The sequence below is a fragment of the Arachis stenosperma genome, chromosome 7 (genome assembly GCF_014773155.1).
Source record: "Arachis stenosperma cultivar V10309 chromosome 7, arast.V10309.gnm1.PFL2, whole genome shotgun sequence".
Taxonomy (NCBI): Eukaryota; Viridiplantae; Streptophyta; class Magnoliopsida; order Fabales; family Fabaceae; genus Arachis; species Arachis stenosperma.
This window is the reverse complement of record NC_080383.1, coordinates 10,300,806-10,325,357: the sequence shown is the minus strand read 5'-3', so window position 1 is coordinate 10,325,357 and position 24,552 is coordinate 10,300,806. Positions and strand designations below refer to the sequence as shown.

Sequence of the window (24,552 nt, the reverse complement as noted above, 5' to 3'; positions counted from 1 at the left end):
ACAACGAAGAACAAAGGATTTTTTATTCAAAAATCAGTGTAAAATTTATTTATAAAAATATCTAATAATATATTTTTAGATCAACAAAGTTAGCTTTTTTTAATTTAATTATTTATTAACCGAATAGTGAGTTAAATAGATGAATCTAATTAGATGTATAATTTCTTTTGTGTGTATTATGAATATATTAAAATTATATTTAAACAATTAAAATAAAAAAAATTATAAAAGAAAGTATTCTATTTGAATTTTTTATATAGAATTAAGAGAATAACTAAAAAGAGTATCATTATAGTTTTTGATAAATAACATAAAGTGTATTGTTCATACCAAAAAAAAAAGAGTAAAGTGTACTGTGATGCTCATTATAGTAGTTACAATGATTATATTATTTTAGTAACACTTAAAAATTATTATTAAAATTAAAATTATATTTTTTATATTTTTATAATATTTTTTGTTATTATGTACTTACACTAAACACTACTCACATATATAGGTCAGTAGGCACTTCAATTTAAGTCCAAATCAAGTACAGTAATTATAATTAAATTTAGGACACATTTTAAAAATAAATAATCTTATACATCTAAATTTTTTTATAAATCAAATTTAATTAAGTTAAACAATAAAATTTAGATTAATGTTATTTATAATTAATTTTTTTTATATTAGACTAATTTAGTTAGATTTAGTTAATAAAAATACTTAGATGTGTAATATTATTTTTTAAGAATATAATAATAAAAACTTTTTAATGCTTTTAATGCATTCAATACATTGAAAATATAAAAAAATTAATCTTTATAATATTTTTTATAAAATACTTTATTTTATAGTATGTTTAACTTATCCTCTTAATATGTAAGTTAGTTAAATCCTTCAAATAATTAAGAAGTATTTTTTAAATAATAAAAAATATTACTTTAATTTTCAATAACATTTTAAAATTACAAAAAGATTTTTTCTCGTTTTAAGCAAGTAGATGGGAAAACGTGATCTGGTTTGGTTGATGGGAGATTTATGTTTGAATGTAGAAAGATATGAGGAATGACCAGATTCGATCTTAAAATACTGCCAAAGATTTCTAAGCTGGCCTAAATGGACGGTGTGTTTAATACAAAATTCTGAGAATCTAATCGGTTAGTGAACCAAAAAAATAGAGATTTAAAAGTTTAAAAATTCAATTGAAGTTCAATCCAAATTAAATTGAATATGAAAAAATAATATATTTTTATATGAAATATATATTTTTTTATAAAAAATATTTTTTTATATTTTATTATTTTGAATTAATTAACCGTTAAAATTATATGAGTTTGACTGATTAACTTATTTTTTAATTGATTTTTTTTTATTTTTTTGAGCAGCTCATTACTAATTAATTTTTTAGTGAACTAACCAACTCAATCAAAATCATGTTTAATGTCAAAATCATGGTTTAATGTCAACTATATGATGATGAGTTAAGAATAAATTTGACATGTTTAATCTTATGAATACGTCTAATCTTATGAATATTAAATTGATATTTTTTTTGGGATTATTTTAATTATTAACCTTTTAAATTAAATGTCTTACAGTATAATTGAAAAAAAACTAAATTCAATATTAACAATTAATTGTCAAAAAAATTATAAAAATGCTATATATATTAAGTTACCAAATTATCCACTGTATGTTCGTATATAAATTATATATGTTGCTTTATAAATTTTTAATAGGTTTAATTATTTTGATGTTCTCTATAATTTTGCAAAATTTTTAATTAGGTCTTTATATTTTTTTCTTTTAATTAAGTTTTTGTATTAATTTTTTTAATTGGGTTCCTATACTTTTTTTATTCATTTATTTGGGTTCTTGCACCAAATTTTTTTTAGTTGGTCCCTATACAATTTGTAAGTGATCTTGCACCTATTGAGAAAGAACACTTATGCCAAAAAAGGAGAGAATGATGCAAAGAAAGTAATGACCAAAATTGATTCAGATCAGAATGAGAAAAATGTGTTATTAGAGAGTTATTATACAAAGCCACTTAGCTCCTATTTTATAGCTTAATAAAAACTGCACTAATACCCTCTAACAACCTCTAACAGCCACTCTAACTGAATTCTTCTCATAACAGAATTTTACTGACTTCATGTAATTTGTTACTTAAGTTTTGACTTCTTCTCCCTTAACACCCCCCCCCCCCTCAAGCTTAGTTGGGGCTTTGTTCCCAACCTAAGTTTGGACTTAAACCGTTCAAACAATTTACAAGACAGGGGTTTAGTCAATATATCTGCTATCTGATCTTGTGCAGGTATACTAACTACAAAAAGTTGCTTTCTATTAACTAGCTCTCTCAAAAAGTGTAGATCAATTTCAAGATGCTTGCAACGGCTATGCATAACTGGGTTCACAGCTAGGTGACAAGTGCTCTGATTGTCACAGTAGATCGTTGGTGTCACTTGTTGTGGAACTTGCAACTCTTGAAGAAGCTGCTGTATAGACATGACTTCCGTTTGAGCAGAGGCAACCGCTCGATATTCAGCCTCGGTACTCGACCTGCTAACTTTTGACTGTTTTCCACACTTCCAAGCAATGAGGTTGCTTCCTAAGAACACCAAATAGCCACTGATCGACCTTCTATCATCCAAATCTGTTGCCCAATCTGCATCAGCAAAGGAAATAATTCTATAGTCAGTACATTTGTTAAACACTAAGCCTTGATTAGGGGTACCTTGTAAGTATCTCAATATTCTCTTGACAGCCTTCCATTGTTCAATTGTTGGCTGATGCATGAACTGTGAGCACTTATTTACTGCAAAAGCAATATCCGGTCGTGTGATGGTCAAATATTGTAGTGCTCCAACAATTGATCGATACTGCTTAGGGTCGTCAAAAATTTCTGAGTCATTCTTGTGCAATCTTAATGAAGACACCATTGGTGTTGGCATTGATTTTGACTGGTTCATCCCTGCTCTAATTAACAGATCATGTACATATTTAGATTGTGTTAGTAATAGTTTATCATTTGCCAAAAATTGAGCCTCTAACTCCAAAAAATAATTGAATTTGCCTAAATCTTTTAGAGAGAAAATTGAATTCAAAAAAGTAATTAAATCATCAATTTCATTTAGGTTAGAGCCTGTAATCACTATATCATCAACATAAATGATCATGTATATAACAGAATTATGAGATCTTCGAATGAATAAAGCTATATCGGAGTTTGAGTTAGAGAATCCAAACTGTTTTAGAGTGTGCGCTAGTGTCAGATACCACGCTCTGGGGGCTTGCTTAAGACCATAGAGGGCCTTGTGTAGCTTGCACACTCTTGTAGAACTCTGAGTTTTGTAGCCCGGAGGTTGCTGCATAAACACTTTATCTTCTAATTTGCCATTGAGAAAGGCATTATCAAAGTCAAATTGTCTCATAACCCAGCCTTGTGTTAATGCTATTGTTATGATTATTCGAATTGTGATAGGCCGTACAACAGGACTATAGACTTCCTCATAGTCAATGCCTTCAATTTGGTGAAATCCTTTGGCAACTAATCTAGCTTTGTACCTAAGGATTTCACCATGTTGATTTTTCTTTACTGCAAAAACCCACTTACAACCCACTATTGTTGCATTTGGTGGTGGATCTATTAGTGTCCAAGTATTACACTTGTAGAGAGCCTTGATTTTATTGTCCATGGCCTCCTTCCAATGAGGGCATTGTAATGCCTGTTGAACTGTAGTTGGGGTTTCTTTTGTTAAATCAATATTGTTTACTATTTTGGCCAGAAAGGTTTTTGGCTTTGATATACCAGATTTTGATCTAGTGATCATATGGTGGGTATGATGTTCTTTTGTGGTTGGTGGTGGTAATTGTGGAATGGGGGGAATGTTTGTTTCAAATTCAGAGTTTGAAATTGTCGTGGACTGGTGGTGTGTTTGTTGGTTAGCAGCAGAAGCTTGTGGATGTATAGTATTTAAATAAAAAATCATAGGTGGTGTATGTTGACTACTAGAAGTAATATCAGCACTGGTTGTAGGGGTTGTAGTATAGATGATATTGTTGGAATTAGTAGAAGTGCTCGATGAAGGCATTGTACTTCTTCTAAAGACAGGAAAGTATGAACTTGAAGCATTGTCAATGATATGCTTGGGAGGAGCTGTTGCATTTGAAAGATTAGTACTAATAATTGGGAACAATGTGATAAGGAAACAGAAACTCATTAAACACTACATTTCTTGCAAGATAGATTCTGCCTTCTTTAGATAAACATTTGTAACCACTATGATTAGAATCATATCCTAAGAAAATACACATTTGAGATTTAAAATCAAATTTTCTTCTGTTATAAGGTGTCAATAAAGGATAGCAAGCACACCCAAAGACTTTAAAAATAGAGTAATCTGGTTTGTTCTTAAATAGAACCTCAAAAGGACTTTTAGAGTCCAAAACTGGAGTAGGTAAGCGATTGATGACATAGACTGCAGTAAGAAAGGCCGAGTCCCAATGTTTAAGAGGCATTGAAGCAGTGGCCAAGAGAGATAAGCCACACTCTGTATTGTGTCTATGTTTTCTCTCTATAGATCCTTGTTGTTGGTGTGTATATGGACATGACAATCTATGGAATATACCATTGTTAGAGAAAAATGTAGAAAATGTTTTAGATAGAAATTCTTGGCCATGGTCACTTTGCAAGGCCTTGATTCTACAACCTGTTTGATTTTCAATAAAAGATTTATATTTTTGAAAAGCTTCTAGAGCCTGACTCTTGTTGAATGAGAGAAAAATGCAAGTATATTTACTAAATGCATCTAAAAAACTAATATAATATTTGTAGCCATGATGAGAAGGAAAGGGAGCTGGACCCCAAATGTCAACATATACTAATTCTAAGGGTTGTGTATAAACAGATTCTAATGTCTTAAATGGTAATTGATGCATTTTTGCAAGAATACAAAACTCACACACTTTATGACTTTCATCAATTGGGGAGGTCTGTATGCCACACTGGTGCATGACTTGAGCTACTGTCCTAAGAGAGCTATGGGCAAGTCTTTTATGCCAGAGTTCTAAGTCATCAATTTTCTTATTATAAGTATAATAAGCCACAGGATAATTCATAGAAGGTGTTAATGATGTTCCTGTAGAAGAAGTAACAAAATTAGCATTAGATCCTAATGAATCAGGTATAGAAAAGTGAGAATTAGGTGTAATATGATTGGATGGAAAGATAGAATCAAAGGAACTCTTTACTGCATTGTTATTCAAGAAAGAACCACTATTAGTGTCAATATTGCTATTGATAGAGGAATTATTACAATCAGTAGCATTAATAGGATCCTCATTACACAAACGTGATTTTTTATGATCTTTTGTACTAACAAATTTACAATGTGAAACAAAATTAGACAAATTGCTTGTAGTAGGATTCAGATGAGATGTTGTTGGCACCACTAGATTATCAAAAGAGTAAATGCCTCCTCTAGCTATTCCTTGTAGGAGAATGTCCTTGGACACCTGATCACGAACCATACAAGATTTAGGCCAGAATTCAAAATAGACTTCATTATCCTCAGCGAATTTGGACACACTCAAAAGATTTTGTGTAATAGAAGGGACATGCAGTAAGTTATTCAATTTAAATAAAATATTTTGATATTTATCATAAAAAATTGTAGATCCATGATGTAAAATAGGTACTCCCTGACCATTACCAACAAAGAGTTGCTTAGGGCCTTGTGATGAATCGGTGGAATTCAGGAAATTGGCATGTTCAGCAGTAATATGATGTGAAGTACCAGAATCTGGGTACCATGCACTGTCATTCATGGTGGAAGAGGTGGTCATGTATGCCCGAGGTTGATGAAAGGATGCTGGAGGAGGTGGTGGAAGTGAATTTGCATATGGAACTGCAGTCTGAGAAGATGTTGGATTTTGAAATTGAGCATCAAACCTGTGATAACAATTTTGTACTACATGACCCATTCTACCACATAATTGGCATTGGGGTCTTGAATTCATAAATCTACTACCCCCTCTCATAGGTCTCCCAGCACGGCCCCTTCTTCCATTGTTGCCTCTTCCAAAGTTTGGTGGTGAAAATGGAGAAACTTGAACCAAATTTGCGAAAACAATCCCTTGTTCAGGCTTTTTAAACCTCTCGAGCATATCTTCATAGGCAAGCAGAAATGATTCAGCTTCATGAATTGTGAAATTTGTCATTCGAGACATCACTGATGTGATGTAACCTTGATATTCTTCTGTGAGACCATCCAAGATAGCTTGGATGTGATCATCTTCTTGAAATGAGTAACCTATAGCAATGAGGGAGTCTGCAATCTTGCGAATTGTAGAGAGATATTCAGCAATTGTTGTAGTTTTCCTGCAAGCCCTAAGCTGAGTCTTTAAACTTTGAATACGTGTTCTTGAAGAAACTGTAAAGATGTGATTAATCTTTTCCCACATTTCAGCAAAAGTAACGCAGTGTACCATCTTGTTCTTGTATGTACCGTTCATGGAGGACACAGCCCACATCATGAGTGCAAGGTCATTTTGCCTCCATTCTTTGTATTTGGATGAGTCCTTTTGAATTGTTGATGTAGGTGTGGATTTCGATGTTGCAGGGACCTCAGCTTTTGTAACAGCGGGGGTTGGAGTTTGTTGTGCAGAATCTGAGCTTTTACTTTCTTCAACAATTGTAACTGATTCTTGCTGTGATGGGGTTTTTGACGGATCGAGATGATCCTCAAGCTCTAGCGTCTGAATTGTTAGAAGAATGCTGTGCCTCCATGTTGAGAAGTTATTTTCTTCAAGTTTGTCTGTCAGAGGAACCAGTGCGTTCTTGAGATTTGTTGATGAAGTTGCAAGGGGTAGAGCCATGATCGTTTTCAACCTGCTCTTGATACCATGTAAGTGATCTTGCACCTATTAAGAAAGAACACTTATGCCAAAAAAGGAGAGAATGATGCAGAGAAAGTAATGACCAAAATTGATTCAGATCAGAATGAGAAAAATGTGTTATTAGAGAGTTATTATACAAAGCCACTTAGCTCCTATTTTATAACTTAATAAAAACTGCACTAATACCCTCTAACAACCTCTAACAGCCACTCTAACTGAATTCTTCTCATAACAGAATTTTACTGACTTCATGTAATCTGTTACTTAAGTTTTGACTTCTTCTCCCTTAACACAATTAAACCAATTACTATTAAGAGAAACCTAATTAAAAAAAAATTGGTGCAAGGACTAAATTGAAAAAACAAAAGTATAGAGACCTAATTAAAAATTTTGCAAAACTATAGAGACTAATAAAGTAATTAAATCTTTTTAATATATATTTTATACGAATTACTAATTTTTAAGGATTTTTTAGTATAGTTGAAAAAACACACTGGCACTACTAAATTTTTTTAAGGACAATTTACCTAAATAGAGGCAAAACTATAGAGACTAATAATGATTAATGATTATTTAAATAAAATTAAATTTATTAAAAATAAAAATATACTAATAAAATTTAAATCGTATTAAAACGTAAACAAGTTTGTTGAGTCGATAAACAAATTTTATGTAAATAAATAAGTTTAGTTAATGTGATAGGTGAATTTTGTGCAAACTTTACGAAAACACAATAAAAAAGTTAAATCCTAAAAAATAACATGATTTTTTTTAGAATTAAATTTTTTTTATATTTTATAATAGAAATAAAAAATCTGATTAACATTGAGTTGATCCAATATTCTAGATAATTTTGTTTTTTTAAATGTAATTCGAATTGCATCCCTTCTAATTCGAATGAGTGTAATTCGAACTACCCTAGATCAACCTGTATGCATTATTCGAATCAGGTAGGTTCGAATTAAGTACAAATTTTGGCTGCATATTTGGAATTAATCAACTTCGAATTACTGTTGGTTTGTAATTCGAATTAGTTTGATTCGAATTAGATTAAAACACGCTTTTAGTTATCTATGTTACATTTTTTTTTCTTTGGTTGAATCACGTAATTTCTCTTCCATTCTGGTTTAATAGTGTGATTTGCCCTTATTATTTAGAAAATTCTCTTCCTCACTTGCCATTGTAAAATACTTCTCTTCAGCAACTTGAATTTCACTCATATGTATAAAATTTTTCTCTTCATAAACCGTGGCAAGTAACAAAAATTTTTGTATTTACATGTCCCTTTCTAAAAAGTAATAAGGTTTTATGATAAAAGTTCTATCTTCGTAAACTGTACTTAGTTATCACCGTTTATGCTCATTTTAGTTACTTTATAAATCGTGCTTACCTACTACGGTTTATATATAAAAAGTAAAACCTGGTAACTTACTACGGTTTACATAATAATGAATCAGGACACGTAAATAAAGGAATTACAATTGTTACATTTGAGTAAAGATTTATCTCAACCATTTTATTTAAGTAAATTGCCCTTTTTTTAATTATTCGAGACAAAACTGAAATATTTTAAATTTTTAAATTAAAATTAAATCTTTGGATAAATTTTAGGGACATTTACTATATTCTCCCCCCTAAAATAAACAGCAAAGCGTTGTCTTTGTATATTGAGCAAACAAAAAATGATGTATCATTTCTCAATTTATTATTTTAAAAAAATATTAAATAATTATTTTTGTTATTATTTTTAATTATTAATTTAATTTTTTATTTTAATAATCTAATAATATATTTTAATACATTTTTTATTTGAACAAAATTTATATTTTTTAAATATTAATAATTAATTAATAACTAAAAATAATAATTTTTGATGGTCTTATATAATTAAAGAAAATTAACATGTGGGTTTTTATTCTATGAAGGGAGCATGAGATTGGCGTGCCCAATAATTGACAACTAAGAAACTAAGATAGGACAGACAACGTGGAAGAAGAAGAAGAAGAGATAAAGATGAGAATTCAGAATTCTCTGTCAACATTGAATCCACAATGAAATTGGAACCCAACACAATAACCACAACCGCCACCCAAGTTAATGTCCCTCTCCTCGACGACTCCCAGGAAGATTCTCAACAACATGGGTCCATTTCCGGGGCAGTCTTCAACATCTCAACCACCATGATCGGTGCCGGAATCATGTCGATTCCGGCAACCATCAAGGTTCTGGGCATACTCCCTGGCTTCATTCTTATTGTTTTTGTGGCGTTGGTAACCGATGTCACCGTGGAGTTTATGTTAAGGTACACCGCACATGGAAAATCTCTTACATATGCTTCCATGGTTGGTGAATCATTTGGCTCATTGGGCTCCCTTGCCGTCAAGATTTGTGTCATCATAACAAACCTTGGTGTTCTTATCATTTACTTCATTATTCTCGGTCAGTTCTTCTTTACTTTCTTTCTTAATTAATTAATCATCATTCATCAACAATTTCTATTCAATTTTCTCCTCTTGTTCCTTTTTCTATAGGCTAAATATGGATTTTTCCAATTTTGTCTCTTTTTTTTATTTCCTATTTTAAGCAAATTTGGGATAACGGATAAGGAAAAGCTGGAATAGATTTTTATGATAGTCTATAAAAATTAATTACTTGGTTGGCCTAATGGTTTGGTGAGATTAAGCTGCAATTAATACATATCAGAGGTTGATAGATGGTATTAATTGCGGTATGGTATGAAACTATGAATGTTGCATTACTGAGTTTTTGGTAGATTGTATGTGGGGCCAAACTTGTTATGGGCCAATCTTGTTATAGTTCAGAGTACTGTGTAATCAAAATTTCAGCTGCTGTACAAATATGTATTTATATTTAGTTCACTCTTAGACTATATTTAGTAATAATCATAGGACAAAAGTATTAAAACAGTTGCTGAAGTAAAAATACAAAAGAAAAAATTGGTAGAACTGTGTATGCATGTGTAATAGTCTAGTTCACCTGTTTAAAGATATTATCCGTTTTGACTCTTTACGAAAATGTTTGGTAACAAAAAATAATTAGCCAAAGATGAACGAAACCACTTAACTTATTAAAACACACTCAAAAAAGAGTATCTACATTTTTATAAAACATGCTGCATTTTCTTCTCTAATTGATATAGGACTTTATAGATAGTATTAGAAAATCGATGTCCTAACAAAGGCCTTGAGTCCATTGGTGGTGAAATGTAGAATCCTACAATTGGATAAGGCATCGAAACATACCATGTAAAACCTTCTTCCTTCTGAATGTGTTTTGATAGATAGATTGAGTAATTTCTTTCCTATACTAAACAAAAGCGTAAGGTGAAGACTTACGTGCAGTTGTTTTCATTGAACCTGATAATTGAGAATTATTAGATGATAATTTAGTAAAACTTGTCAAATTATCTAACAATTTTTAAATATTAACTTCACATAAAGACAACTGCACGTGAGTTTTCACCAAATCATAAGCCTCAAAATGTCGAAAAAGAAAAATGAAAGATTGAGTTGAGTGGGCATGGTTTTGTAGGAGACGTGCTGTGTGGAAATGAATGGAAAGGAAGCACACATTTGGGCATCCTTCAAGAATGGTTTGGGATCCACTGGTGGACCTCGCGCGCTTTTGCTCTTCTTCTAGTTGCTCTTTTCATAATGCTCCCACTTGTTATGTTACGCCGTGTTGGTAAGTCATTTTTAATTCTTATTCAAATTGAAAAATGTAACAAGTTTGGTTGATTAACTAATTAAGCATATGATGTTGTTTTGTGTTGATGTGGAAAAAGATTCATTAAGGTATAGTTCAGCAATATCAATCCTACTAGCATTGGTGTTTGTTGCAATATGCTCTTCCATGGCTTTTTATGCATTGTGGTGCGGCAAAACTCAGCCACTGAGGTTACTTCCTGATTTCTCTCAAGTCACTGTCCTTGATCTTTTCACCACTGTCCCTGTCTTTGTCACTGGTTTTGGATTTCATGTCAATGGTTAGTAACTACTTTAAATTCATCTTTAAATCATCCATTTTTTTTTTACTTTTTTTCTCCAAGAAATTAAATCATCAAGTTTAAGAATATTGAATATATACAATTGTATGATATTTGGTGGTGCAGTTCATCCAATTAGAGCAGAGCTAGGAAAACCAGGGGACATGAATTTTGCAGTGAGGATAGCATTGATGATATGTGTAGGCATATACTTTGCAATTGGCTTCTTTGGTTACCTATTGTTTGGAGACTCAATCATGGCAGATATGTTAGTCAACTTTGACCAAAACTCCAACACAAGTGGTGGTAGATTGCTCAATGACATAGTTAGGTTAAGCTATGCACTCCACCTTGCCCTTGTATTCCCCATCATGAATTATTCCTTGAGGGCCAACATTGATGAACTTATTGCATTCTCAAATCATGATAATAACAATAGACCTCCTCTTGCATTAGACACACCAAGATTTGTGTCATTAACTCTTGGATTGCTAGCATTCACATATTTGGTGGCAGTGGCAATTCCAAACATTTGGTATTTCTTTCAGTTCTTAGGCTCTACTACCATTGTTTGCCTCTCATTCATTTTCCCTGCCTCAATCATTCTAAGGTATGTCATTTTCTAATATGAACAATGTTACATGGTCCAGCAAATATTGTCAGTAATAATTTGCACTCATATTTACATGGGTTTTACACACAAGAAGCATATAGTTTACACTTTACACTTATATTTACTAAAATTTTATACACATGAATTAATACAGTTTGCACTCACATTTTTTAGAATCTACACACATAAATTAATAAAATTTATTTGTTAAAGATAATTTAGTATTTGTGCTAGTCAAAAATACTAAAAATTACTAGTTCCTAAGAGTTTTTCTTCTAATATATACTAATATTTATGCTAATTATATAATATATATATATGAATTTTTCTCTCCTAATTTTGATGAAACAGGAATACGCATGGCATATCAAAGACAAAAGATCAAGTGATGGCAATAGTAGTGATAGTTTTGGCTGTAGGGACCAGTGGAATTGCTATATGGACCAACTTGTATGGTTGACCATCTTGACATTAATGAACTGTCTTTTTTCTTTTAGTTCCTTTTTTCCTCTCTCTCATTATGGATCTAAGAGGCAATCAACATGTATATAACTTCTTATTTTCCCCCTTTGGTCATTTGAGTGTTTTTCTTATATTCGGTGATCAATATTATTCCAATTTTTTTTAATAAAATTATTTGCATTTGTAAGTTCAGTGTATGAATAAAAGCTTTAATAATTATTTTATGTCTCATATTTTGTCTTTATTTTTTGCTTATTTTTGTAATCTATCTTATGCTGAATGACCTTTTTATTTTGAATGTAATAAAGATAAAATTTTAGATTTTTCAATTATAAAAGTTTTAATATCATATTATAAAATTATTTATTTAAAAAATTTAAATTAACAAGAGATAAATGATTACATCTTTAACACATATGTTATCAGAAATATACAATCATCTTCATCTTTCATTTTAATTTTCTATAAATCTCTTGCTTTTGCCCTTTAATTACCAGGAAAATATGTTTAGTGTGTGAAATCTATATTTATGAGGTTAAGAATATAATATTTCTATTATGGGTTTTATAAATGGTAGAGAGCACTGACAGAGCTTGAACATAATTTTAGGGTGGGCAAAAAAATTATGACAGATAAAGAATAATCGTCTAAATAATTTTAGTATAGGTTTCACTTAAAATAATTTTGTCTAACCTCATTTAGGATGTTATTATAAAATTTCAAATTATTTTTTGAAATGTCATTGCAAATAATTAAAATCAAATTTATTATTAAATTTGATTTTTTGAATTTTTGAAGGTTGTATCTCATTTTTTTTTAATTATTAGAGTTGTAGAACTATCAACTGGAGAGTTGATATTATTGAATTTATATTTTTCTCCTTTTAATGTATTAGCCTTCCTCTTAAAAAAACACTAATTTTTTTAATTTTTCATTATTATAGTTGTAAAAAATTTGAAATATATAAACTACAAAAATATTAAAAAAATTATAGTTCAAATGATAAATACTAAAAACTATAATAATTATTGAATATTTGAATATCTTTGTTTAGTAAAAAAAATTCAATAAAAACTCATAAAGAATAAAATAATACTAAGTTAAGTAGATAAGGAAAAGCAGTAAATAGTAATACTACGTGAACAGTAAATATTATTATTTTAAGCATAAAATTTTACCAACAATCATTTAAACCCATATTTGTCCGTATTTCCATATAAGAAACATATAATTTGTACCTATATTTATAGAGTTTGCACATATAAGTCAATATAATTTACACCCACATTTTTTATTACACACATAAATAATAAAATTTATTTATTGAAGATAATTTAATATTTGTGTTGGTCAAATAATTACTAAAATCTGTTATTGGCCGCTAGAATTTCTGAAAAAAAAAGTTTGCAAAATTAAGAATTTAAATTTAAAAGGTCTTGTGACTTTGTGTTTATTTAATTGGGTGTTTCAATTAGTCAAAATTTAAGAAGCTCAATTATTTAAGTCTATTTTATCTATTAATCCAATATATTATATATTATTATAATTAATTAGTATGAATTTAAACTTAAATACTTTAAGATATTTGAGTTAGAAAAGCAAAAATATTAACTAATTAAACAAACAATATTACGTATAACAAAACTACTGCCGATGGTAGAGAGCAAGATATTGCATTATTGCTCTAGATAAAAACCACGCATTATTGAGTTTTGAATTTGTTTTTGCTTTTTAATTTTAGTGGTGGTGGTAGCTACCTGCTTCCCATGTCACTATAACGTGCATGTTCAATACACTTTAATGGGGCCATTATTTCAATATTCTAATAATGCAAGCAAAGGCGTTTTCGATTAAATGAATTACTGGTATGCTAGATCGATCTGTGTGATGTAACTTGACATAAATAAGTGGGGAAGGGAGGTGTTTATAAAATGATAGACAGAAGGCACCAATGAGGTTTCATCATCATTTTTGTTTTTTGGTGTTTTGGGTTGAGGTTGATGTAAAGAATGAGAATTGTGGTTTTATTTTTATCAGCGTGAATTTCATATTGAGTTAATAATCAATTTAGTCTCCGAAAGATAAGATATTTTTCAAATTTATTTTTGAAAGATTTTTTCAATTAAATTGATCTTTCAAAGATTGCAAATTAATCATATTTGTCTACCGATCACTCCATTAATAATTTTTTTCAAAGATTGATATTATAAAACGTTAATTGATAATATATATAATACCTGATATGTTTAATTGGATATTGACCAAATATGTTTATAAAAATTTATTAATTTAGTCATTTTTTCCAATTATAAAAATCATATTCCTAATACGACCTAGTGACTAAATTGATAGATTTTCGTAAACATATTTAGTCAACATCTAATTGAACATATGCAATTAGTTAACATTTTACATCATTAATCGTTGATAAAAATTGTGAGTGGAGTAACTGAAAGACAGATATGATTAATTTGTAATTTTTAAAGAATCAATTTGATTGAAAAAAAAATTTTAGGGACGAATTTAAAAAATATCTTATCTTTCAAAAACTAATTTGACTAGTAATTTATTTCATATTGGATGAGGAGTTGAAGACAAATTTCATAGGTAAAACTGTTGTTACTTTTTTTTTCTAAAGGTTTAGAATAGATACCTTATATCTCTTAGCATTATTACTAATGCAATAGCTAACATAAATAAAGAGTGCAGTGCTGGAATCCTAGAAGGGGAAGGAAGTAGCTAGAGGTGGTGGGATGATTGTTGATGAATGATGGAACTAGGTGGAAAGAGATTTGGAAATTAATTATGTTATATAGATATTAAAAATTAGCCATTATATAAAATTACGTGTTTAGAATTAATTTGGTTTAATTAAGAAGTTAATTCACTTATTTACATAAATAAATGTTAGATGATTTGAATTTTACTTTATGTATATAATAACTCATTATTTAAAAAAAATATTTAAATAAAACTTTGATCGACCATAAATTAATTTTTAGTCTGACAAAATAAAAAAATATGTAAAAAACTAAAAATTTAATGTAATTGATAATAATACAAACTCACTTAATTCACCTCCAAATTTAAATTTTGAATCGAATTTATCTTACTTGAATAATACATTCTCTCTATTTTATATTAATTTTTTTTAATTTTATACAAATATTATGATGATTATGAATTTTTTTAAAATATAATTAATTAAATAAAAAAGATAAAAAAATTGAAGTACTATTTTTAAATTAATTTTTTAATCTTCTAACTTTTTAATAATAGAAAATATAATAACTAAAATATAATTAATGATTTTTAAAATTAAAAATAAGACTTAATTTTAGAACAAAAATTAAAATAAAAAGAGTGTTAATATATAAAAATAATACTACATAATTAATAAATATTATTATTTTTTGTCGATATTTAATCAATAATAATTTATAATTTATATCCATATTTTTTTTAAATTTATACACATAAATTAATAAAATTTATTTATTAAAAATAATTTAATATTTATACTAACTAAATAATAATAAAAATACTAAAAATTACTTCTCTAAGTCTAACTATAAAATAGAAGGGCAGGTCGCCATCGAAATTAATTATACAGAGTTTCACTTACACATATACATTGACAGAAATAGCCATGACAAACAGAAACGTTGAACATCATCTGATAAGCCAAAAGCCGAATAGTAAGAGGAAAACTGGAAAAGGGTATAACATTCACAGCAACCACTTTTCCGTCCACATTCATTGCGCGTCCCCATTCACCATTCCAACCTGTCTCTCACACAATCGCATATTATACTAACCAAACAAAAAGCACCACGCAGAACCTCCTCATCGGAATTACAATCCTACCCCTTTCCCCCTTAACACCTTCACGTTTAGCACGTGCACATTATGAGGGCATTATTGGTAATCCAAACACCCCAATCATTCATCTCACGTGCCTATAAAAACCAACACTGGTTTTGTACGTTAATAATAATAATTTCTGCAAAATAAAGCTGCTTCTGCTGCTTCCTTTCTTCTTCTCTCTTATTCCTCTTCCGGCGACATATTTTCCGTGAAAATGTCCCCGGTGGCCGGAGCACGCGTCCCACTCTTGCCAGCTACTAAGCTGGTGGCGGAGGTGCCTCCGGCGACGGTATCCGGTGCCGTGTTCAACGTGGCGACGAGCGTAATTGGCGCGGGAATTATGTCAGTTCCGGCGACGATGAAGGTGCTGGGAGTAGTTCCGGCGTTCTTGATGATATTTGTAACGGCGATTCTGGCGGAGATATCGGTGGAGTTTCTGATGAGGTTCACGCATTCCGGGGAAACGACGACGTATGCCGGCGTGATGAGAGAGGCGTTTGGTTCGTTAGGAGCAGTTGCTGCACAAGTTGGTGTTATAATCACTAACCTTGGATGCTTAATTATGTACTTAATTATTATCGGTAAGCATGTTTCTTTATTTGTTTTGATTTTCTTTTCTCAAGTAATCAAATAAGCTAACTTAATTTCCTTATTAGTTGTTATGAATTCGAGCCGGGGAATATTTTAGCTAATTTAAGAAAAAAAATCTATAATTAGTGTGAGAATTTAGCTTCAGCAAAATTTTTTAGCTTTAGTTATTTTTTTGGAAAATACTATTTGTAGACTAATTATTTTATATATAAATATATGTTGTTTAATTCATTTTTAATATATTCTGTACTAATAACTTATTTTTTTGTTTAAATTAAAAATATTGGGATTTTGGTTTGTTTTATTTGAAATTATTGTCCGGGTTTAATAACGTTATTTTTGAGTGAACAGGTGATGTTGTTTCTGGGAAGCAAGGAGAAGGAGAAGTACACTTGGGAATCTTGCAGCAATGGTTTGGAATTCAATGGTGGAATTCTCGTGAATTTGCACTCCTTATTGTCTTGGTTTTTGTTATGCTTCCCTTGGTCATGTTCCGTCGCGTAGGTAAATATCACAGTTCATAATGGTTAGATAATTTAATATATTTAAATAAATTATTTAACACAATAGATATTCACGTCTTAATACGTTTAAATTTATGAGACTTAGTATGGTGCATGTGCGCCACATGTGTAACATGCATGCTTATATTTTGGTTTCTTTTTGGCAGAGTCGTTGAAATTCAGCTCTGCAATATCAACGTTTCTTGCTGTGGCATTTGTTGGAATATGTTCGGTTATGGCTATTATTGCTATTGTGCAAGGACACACACAAACGCCTAGATTTTTTCCTCAATTGGATCAAAATACTTCTTTCTTTGATCTCTTCACAGCTGTTCCTGTCATTGTCACAGCCTACACTTTCCATTTCAATGGTACTCATCTTTCTATCAACCAACTCTTCATTGAAAGATACTCTTGGCCATAACATTATACTATTTTGCTAAGATTGATCCATGTTTTGCAGTACATCCAATTGGTTTTGAGCTTGAGAAGCCATCAGACATGACGAACGCGGTTAGAATAGCATTGTTGCTGTGTGCCGGAATATACTTTGCAATAGGGCTATTTGGGTACCTGTTGTTTGGTGATTCAATAGAATCAGACATTCTCATAAACTTTGATCAGAATGCTAGTGGTTCTGCTGTTGGTTCATTGCTTAACACATTGGTCCGTTTGAGCTATGCTTTCCATGTGATGTTGGTGTTCCCTTTGCTCAACTTCTCATTGAGAGCCAACATTGATGAGTTCCTCTTCCCCAAGAAGCCTCTTCTTTCCACAGACAACAAGAGATTTCTTACCATTACTCTCGCATTGTTGGTGTCTAGCTATGTTTTTGCTATAGCACTTCCAGATATTTGGTACTTCTTTCAATTTCTTGGATCAACTTCTGCTGTCTGCCTTGCCTTCATCTTCCCTGCTTCAATTGTTTTAAGGTACTTTATTACCCTCTCTAAGTGTTTTAAGTCACAAATATAAATCAATCATATTATGTTTATAATCATTTATACAAAGAGAAACTCTTGGGCCATTAGTTTTTTCTTTTAATTTTAGTCATCATTTAATGGGACTGTTCAACAAATAATTTTTACTTATTTATGTTTCTAAATTCTTAAAAAAATGGATACAAAACTTGAATTGACTTATGTAGGTAAATTTTAGTAAATATAGGTTGTAAATATATATATATATATATATATATATATATATATATATATATATATATATTTGTAAATTTTTATAAATATAAATATAAATTATTATTGACTAAATATGTACTGAAAATGATAATATTTATTAGTCATATATTATTGTTCTTATATAATTATATTTAAAATATAAAATATATAATAAAATAACATGTATTACATCTAAATATATGGTGGTTATTTTTTATATATATAGATATAAATTAATCATATTATGTATGTTAATTTTATAAAATATATGTTAAAATATAAAATATACATTAAAAATATTATAAAATAATATATATTTATATATAAATATATAATAATTAATTTGATATCTGAATTTTTATGTGTATATAGTATTTTTTAATATAAATATAAATATTGTATAAGCAATAAAACATACAAGAAAAATTTTATATTTTTCTTTTTTATTTAAAAATTAGATAACTTGTTTTAAAACAAAATGTATTATTTTTGTATCGGTCTTATTTTTCAAACATGTTTGTATTCTTGATTATATCTTAATATCTGCTAAAAAATAACCGTGACAGATTAGGAACTAGGATTGTCTAATTTCTTTTTCCCTTTTTTTAACAATTACAGAGATGCTCCTGGTATAGCAACAAAGAGGGACAAAATGATAGCACTAATTATGGTTATAGTAGCTGCAGTAACAAGTGTGATTGCCATCTCCACCAACATATGCAATTATTTCAGTAGCAGTAGCTCATGAATAATGTAATTTTTTCCCTCATTTGTAAAAATTAATTTTGATTAGAAAAGAGGTTGAGGTGGTGAGAGAATTATATTCTAGAATTGAGGTGCTTGTGCTTCTTGAGTTTGTTCTTGGATGGCATTTTTATTTGGTTGTACAAATTTCATATAGAGCCATCTATAATATATAATGAAAGAATGTAAATTATCAAGGAGACTAATATAATATGAGAGATGGAAGGTTCCAGTTGTTGTACCTTTTGATCTTGTTTTGTTGCAAATTTTGATTACAATATTATGCAATCCCCAAGTATATATATATATATATATGTTCACATTCCCAATCAAAATCTAAAAGATGTGGAGTCTTATTAGCGCTTATTATTTTTTGTGTGGGAGAGAGCTGAGTGCATCTCACAATGATGGGAGAAGAGATAAGTTTTTCATTGTTATGGTGTGAACAAATCGGTTCCTCCGATTTATTTTATTTTTTAAATCAACAATCACAAATCGAATGATCCGATTTGTGTTTTTGAAAATAAAAAAATTTTTACTGTTGAAATCGGACTATCCGATTTCTATTTCAAAAATAAAAAAAATTAAAAATACAAAACGGACCATGCGATTTGTAGTTTTTTTTATCAAACAAATCGGACCTCCGATTTGTACTTTACTTTTTTTTTCAAACAAATCGGACCGTCCGATTTGAATAAAACATCATATAAAAAAAACACCTAATCTTCCCATAACAATGTATTACACATATATTTATACAATATAAAAAAAATTAGCCGTATCTTATTAGTTATAACATGTATTATTGTTTGACTCTTAATTAATAATTAAACAGATCTTGCACCCGTACCTCTATTGATATATCTTGTATTTTGTATTATTATCATTCGGTCCATAATTTCATGAATTATTTAATTTACAAAAATGCTAAGTGTACAAATTTTTTTATTAACTAAACTAATCAAGTTGTTAAAATTAAAAACCCTCTATTACGCGCTATACTCACTTTCTTTTTCTCCTTTAACAAACATCAGAATTATGTAGTATGTATGAAGAAGGTTCACTCTCGAAACCTTCTTTTTTCTTCTTCCTTCTTTTTCTTTATATCGTGCTCAACTTTTTCTTCTTCCTTTTCTTTCAATTTTTTTCGCATTGTGTTCGACGCCTTCTCTTTCTTTTGCATTCTGTTTAAAATTATGTAGTGCTTGTCTGAGTTCTCGTTAAATATGTGAATCTTCGATAATTATGAAAAATTGTAGTCTAGATGAGCTAAATCAGTGTAAATTGGATGTTTTTTCTGTATCAAACATAATTGAGAAAGTACGAATGACTTTTTTTTGTATTGAATGATTCTATATTTAATGATTCTGGCAAATTAGTGTAAGCTACAAGGGTATTAACTTCTATGTTTGATATTTATGTGTTATTTGTATATATTTTTGTTCTTTTGTTCTTGATTCTGGTTGTTTATGATGATCTTAGTTTTTGTTCTATATATATGAATTTGTGTTTTATGCTACTTAAAATATGTACTATATGTAAGTATTTGTATGTTGCGCCGAACCAAAACTTTTTTTATGTGATGATCACTGTGGCTATTTCAAGATCAGTTTTTGTATACCTAAGATTGCAAATACATCAAAAGAAAAAAAAAAAGAAAGAAAACTCTTACTAAAGTAATTTTCATATGTCATTTTATATTTTTTGTTTATCTTATTTTTAATTCTCTAAATTTGATTTTTTTTAGGATTTGAATTTGATAGATCATGGATCAATAGTGGAGTAATGTTCAATTTCTTATCATGAACAAAACATGATTCAATCAAATCGAACATAAATTTGTAAACAAAGAGAAATAAAAATATTTGTAATTTTACTTTTTCATTATTTTAGTTAGAAATTATGAAGGATTTTGATACATGTTAGAATAAAACAAAAAATGAGTGATTTGTGCTGACATAAATATTTTATGTGCCACGCTCTACATAATTTGTGTGCTAGGCATAACAATTTTGTGCTAGTATAACAGTTTTTGTGATATTGACATTAAATAAAAAAAGTAAATTTATACGATGAGTTTTTAACAAAATTCCCAAAACTTTAGAATAAGCAAAAAATAAATATTTGTATTGTTCACATTGAAACCATGAATCAATATTTTCAGCAGGCTCTATTCGTTATTGATCCACTTATGTCAAAGTTGCTTTCTTAGTTGATGACTGTGTAACAATTCCAAAATCAAAAGACAAATATGAGAAATCTCAATCTTTTTCCATTACAATATTTTCAATCATTCACAACTCAGCAGCAATATCTACTTGATTAGCTTTAGCCAAACTATATAAAAACAAAAGAATTTATTTACACAGAAAAAATTTTGTTACTCAACAAATAAAATACAAAGTATAGCACAACAATAGCTATTCTAGCACATAAAATTAGAAAACTCACCTCTCAGTAGCAGCTGTCGGATCTTTAATTGCTGGCTCAACAACTTTTCCTCTTCATCGCTCTTCAATGCGAAATGTTATATGTGAAAAGAGTGGATGTTGAGGAACATCTATAACTTATTTTCTCTTACTGAAACATCGATTATATTAGTTTTAATCAATCTATATAAAAGTGGGTAAGAGAACACGCAAGCACACAATATTTGGTTCTCAACACATAAAATACAAAATATAGCACAACAATTAGCTATTCTAGCACACAAACAAAAAAACCTCTCAGCAGCATCTGTCTAGTATTGAGAGATGTAGCAACAAAATGTACGCTCATTTGTGATTGCCAAGAACAGAGATGTGTTGCATTTCATGACTAAAACTATATAATAAAGCAAAACATACAAAAAATAAAAACACAACACACAAACAGTGGACCTCAGCACACAAACATTTAAACACAGCATACACACTATGAAACTCAGCACTGAAATACAGAATCAAAGCATATAGTATGAAACTCAATACAGAAATACAAAATCAAAGCACATAAGAAAAAAGAAAAAGAAAGTAGTACTGAAAAACAAAATGAGGAATGTAAATCCCGTAAAATTAGCGAAGAATTAATCAATAAATTAATTTTTAATAAAAAAATTAGAAATTTGAATTTTATAATTTTAGAAGGTAAAACTAATTAAAATACGAATTTTAACATTAATTTTAAAAGTTTTATGGTCCAAAATTAGGTCACGGACTAAACTGGTTGGGCCGTGCCCAAGACCCAACATATATAAACTCAACTTAAGCAAATCAGTTATTTCATTATGTTAATCATGCTGAACTTGAATGGGAGAGCACCCCAAACCCTAGCTTCCATTTCACTTCCAACTTCAAATCCTTGTAACTTTCAATCTGAAACTCCGATTGACAAGTCGTTTGCGACCACATGTTCGTCTCGGAGTCCTCTTCCTTTTTATTCAAACAAAGTGCTAAGAAACTTTGTGATTTGCCCCCAGTTCCCTTTCCCCTTTCTGTTTTGCGTTTTTGTATGTGTATTGAGTGATTTTGATGATTTTGGTGGTTTAGGTGCAATCTAACATTGGATAATTATTGGATTTTAGCCCAATCATCAAAGGATAAGGTAAAAAAACTCTAATCCCTTGTGGGTTATTCAATTTTGTGTGCCCTACTGCTAATTTAGTGAATTGTATGAATTAGATTGAATTTATGTTAAATTGGAGTTTGAATCGGTGAATTGGAGCTCTTGGAACAAATCCTTAGTGGCTGAAATCATTGGAGTTGATTGGGAATCTTGAAACTTGAATTTTGGTAGTGGAACTTGTGAGCTTGCCTTGTGGGGTTGTCTTGGGTTATACGAGAAGATTGGCCAAGATATGGTTTTGGTTTCTCGTATTTAATATATAATGTCTTATGAAAAATTAGGCTAGATGACCTAGGATAAGTTGGATTATGAATTTTGGAGATTGATTAGTAGATTAGTTGACATGGTATGTTGAATTGAAAATGCATGATAGATTCAATGATTTTATGATATGAATATAGATGATGTGGTAAGAGAATTAATGAATGATGACTTTGATGGTGGTAAATGAGAATGTTGGTTGTGGATATGTGAAGGTTAATGATTTTGATGTTATGATTGAAAATGTTGAAAGGAAGTGTATGCAAAATTGAGGTATGATTGATTATAGTAGGATGTGGAGATTATGGTGCTGTAGATGGTATGTTGTGGTGCTATTTATATGATTGGAATGTTGGTATTAAGTTTGATTTTTGGTGGAAATAGAGGTTTATGAATTTTTGTAAAAATTATATTTTTGGCCAAATTTTAGCGAGCCATAACTTGGCTTCCAGACTCCCAAATTCTTTCAAACTTATTTCATATAAAGATTGGGTCCAAGAAGTTTATGTCATTCGAAGAATGGATGAAAAATGTTTTAAAACGAGAAAGTTATGCGCGTCAGAAGTTCGGTATGTAAAACTAAAATTCTGCAGACTTAACTATTTTTGACCAACCTGGAATGCATGCGTACGCAAACCCTTCTATACGCAGTTGTGCGTTGTTGTTTGGCATGTATGCATACGTGAGCATGTGCTGCGTACAGTGACGGACTCAGAAAATTTATGTTAGAGGGGCAAAAATAATATACATTATCAAAAGATATATTAATCCAAATTTAGAAATATAAAAATGCACATTAATTATTCGAATACAAAAAAATGAATACATATAATAAAATAAGACGAAAAATATTTTTTAAAATATTTTTTCATTACTATTTCTAAAAATAAAAAATATATTCTAAATTAGTAAATTGATCAATTGACTTTAGAAATTTATATGCAACATAATTACATATAATAAAATAGAACGAAAGATAAACAAATAAATAATAAGGATCACTAAATTGAGAATAAAATAAAATATATAAATTTATGAAGAGAATAAAAAATTAGATTAATACTAAAACTATAATTGTTTGAATTAAAATTTACAATTGAAAATATCAAAAAAAGAAACAATAAAATTAAAAGATACATAGAGTCATAGAGAATTATATAAAAAAATATTTAAAATTTACCTTTTGATAAAGAGTAGATGACCACTAAAAAAGAATAGAAAAAAAAGTTGAAAATATGACATTAAGAAGACGGTTTAAGAGAATAAAAGAGTAGTGACGGTTGGAATTCGAGAATAAAAAAACACTAAATTTGATTAGATTAACTAATAGTCAAAATAATAGAAAGATAAAATGGATTTGAGACTTTAAATAATTAGGCTTAATTTATTTGTAGTGAAATCATTTAAAATAGAAACACACACATATATATATTAAAAAAAATTGAAATGGAAGTGGGGGCAAGTGCCCCCTACTCTAACACTTAGGTCCGTGTCTGGCTGCGTACGTGACATGGGCAAAAAAGAACCCTCATGTACGCGGAGATGTGGCTTCATATGCGGACGTTCGATTCTGTCCAGCGTACCTACGTACACGGACAAGGGAATGCGTATACATGATGGAAAAAATTGCATTTTCGCATACGTGTGACATGGTTCGCGTATGTGGAGCCCTACTTTTCAGTAAATAAACTTTTGTGTTTTAAAACCCAATTTTAAACATCTAAATCTCTGTTTTCACTCTTTTAACCCTAGATCTTATTAGTATGCCTAGTAATGAGATGAAGTTAGGAAAATGTAGTAACTTGGAGATGAAGAAAGCTTAAGAAGTGATGAATTAGATAT

General features: G+C 29.6%; 2 protein-coding genes across 2 annotated transcripts; both read left to right on the top strand.

Moving 5' to 3' along the window:
* The first annotated feature begins 8,828 nt into the window (after positions 1–8,828).
* LOC130940492 (amino acid transporter AVT6C-like) lies at positions 8,829–12,172 on the top strand. Its single transcript, XM_057868627.1, has 5 exons — positions 8,829–9,324; positions 10,438–10,590; positions 10,691–10,891; positions 11,018–11,501; positions 11,856–12,172. The coding sequence occupies exons 1-5, from the start codon at positions 8,937–8,939 to the stop codon at positions 11,962–11,964; spliced, it is 1,335 nt and encodes a 444-aa protein (XP_057724610.1). The 5' UTR covers positions 8,829–8,936; the 3' UTR covers positions 11,965–12,172.
* Positions 12,173–15,977: 3,805 nt separating this feature from the next.
* LOC130940368 (amino acid transporter AVT6C-like) lies at positions 15,978–19,087 on the top strand. Its single transcript, XM_057868482.1, has 5 exons — positions 15,978–16,414; positions 16,776–16,928; positions 17,095–17,298; positions 17,391–17,859; positions 18,721–19,087. The coding sequence occupies exons 1-5, from the start codon at positions 16,048–16,050 to the stop codon at positions 18,848–18,850; spliced, it is 1,323 nt and encodes a 440-aa protein (XP_057724465.1). The 5' UTR covers positions 15,978–16,047; the 3' UTR covers positions 18,851–19,087.
* The last annotated feature ends 5,465 nt before the right edge of the window (positions 19,088–24,552 follow it).

What these genes read in the sequence shown, in the direction of transcription:
- LOC130940492 (XM_057868627.1), top strand. Translation starts at nt 8,937, where the DNA reads ATGAAATTGGAACCCAACACAATAACCACAACCGCCACCCAAGTTAAT. An exon ending in CATTTACTTCATTATTCTCG is followed by an intron (nt 9,325 to 10,437) that starts GTCAGTTCTTCT and finishes ATGGTTTTGTAG; the next exon opens with GAGACGTGCTGTGTGGAAAT. An exon ending in TGTTATGTTACGCCGTGTTG is followed by an intron (nt 10,591 to 10,690) that starts GTAAGTCATTTT and finishes ATGTGGAAAAAG; the next exon opens with ATTCATTAAGGTATAGTTCA.
- LOC130940368 (XM_057868482.1), top strand. Translation starts at nt 16,048, where the DNA reads ATGTCCCCGGTGGCCGGAGCACGCGTCCCACTCTTGCCAGCTACTAAG. An exon ending in CTACACTTTCCATTTCAATG is followed by an intron (nt 17,299 to 17,390) that starts GTACTCATCTTT and finishes CATGTTTTGCAG; the next exon opens with TACATCCAATTGGTTTTGAG. An exon ending in CCTGCTTCAATTGTTTTAAG is followed by an intron (nt 17,860 to 18,720) that starts GTACTTTATTAC and finishes TAACAATTACAG; the next exon opens with AGATGCTCCTGGTATAGCAA.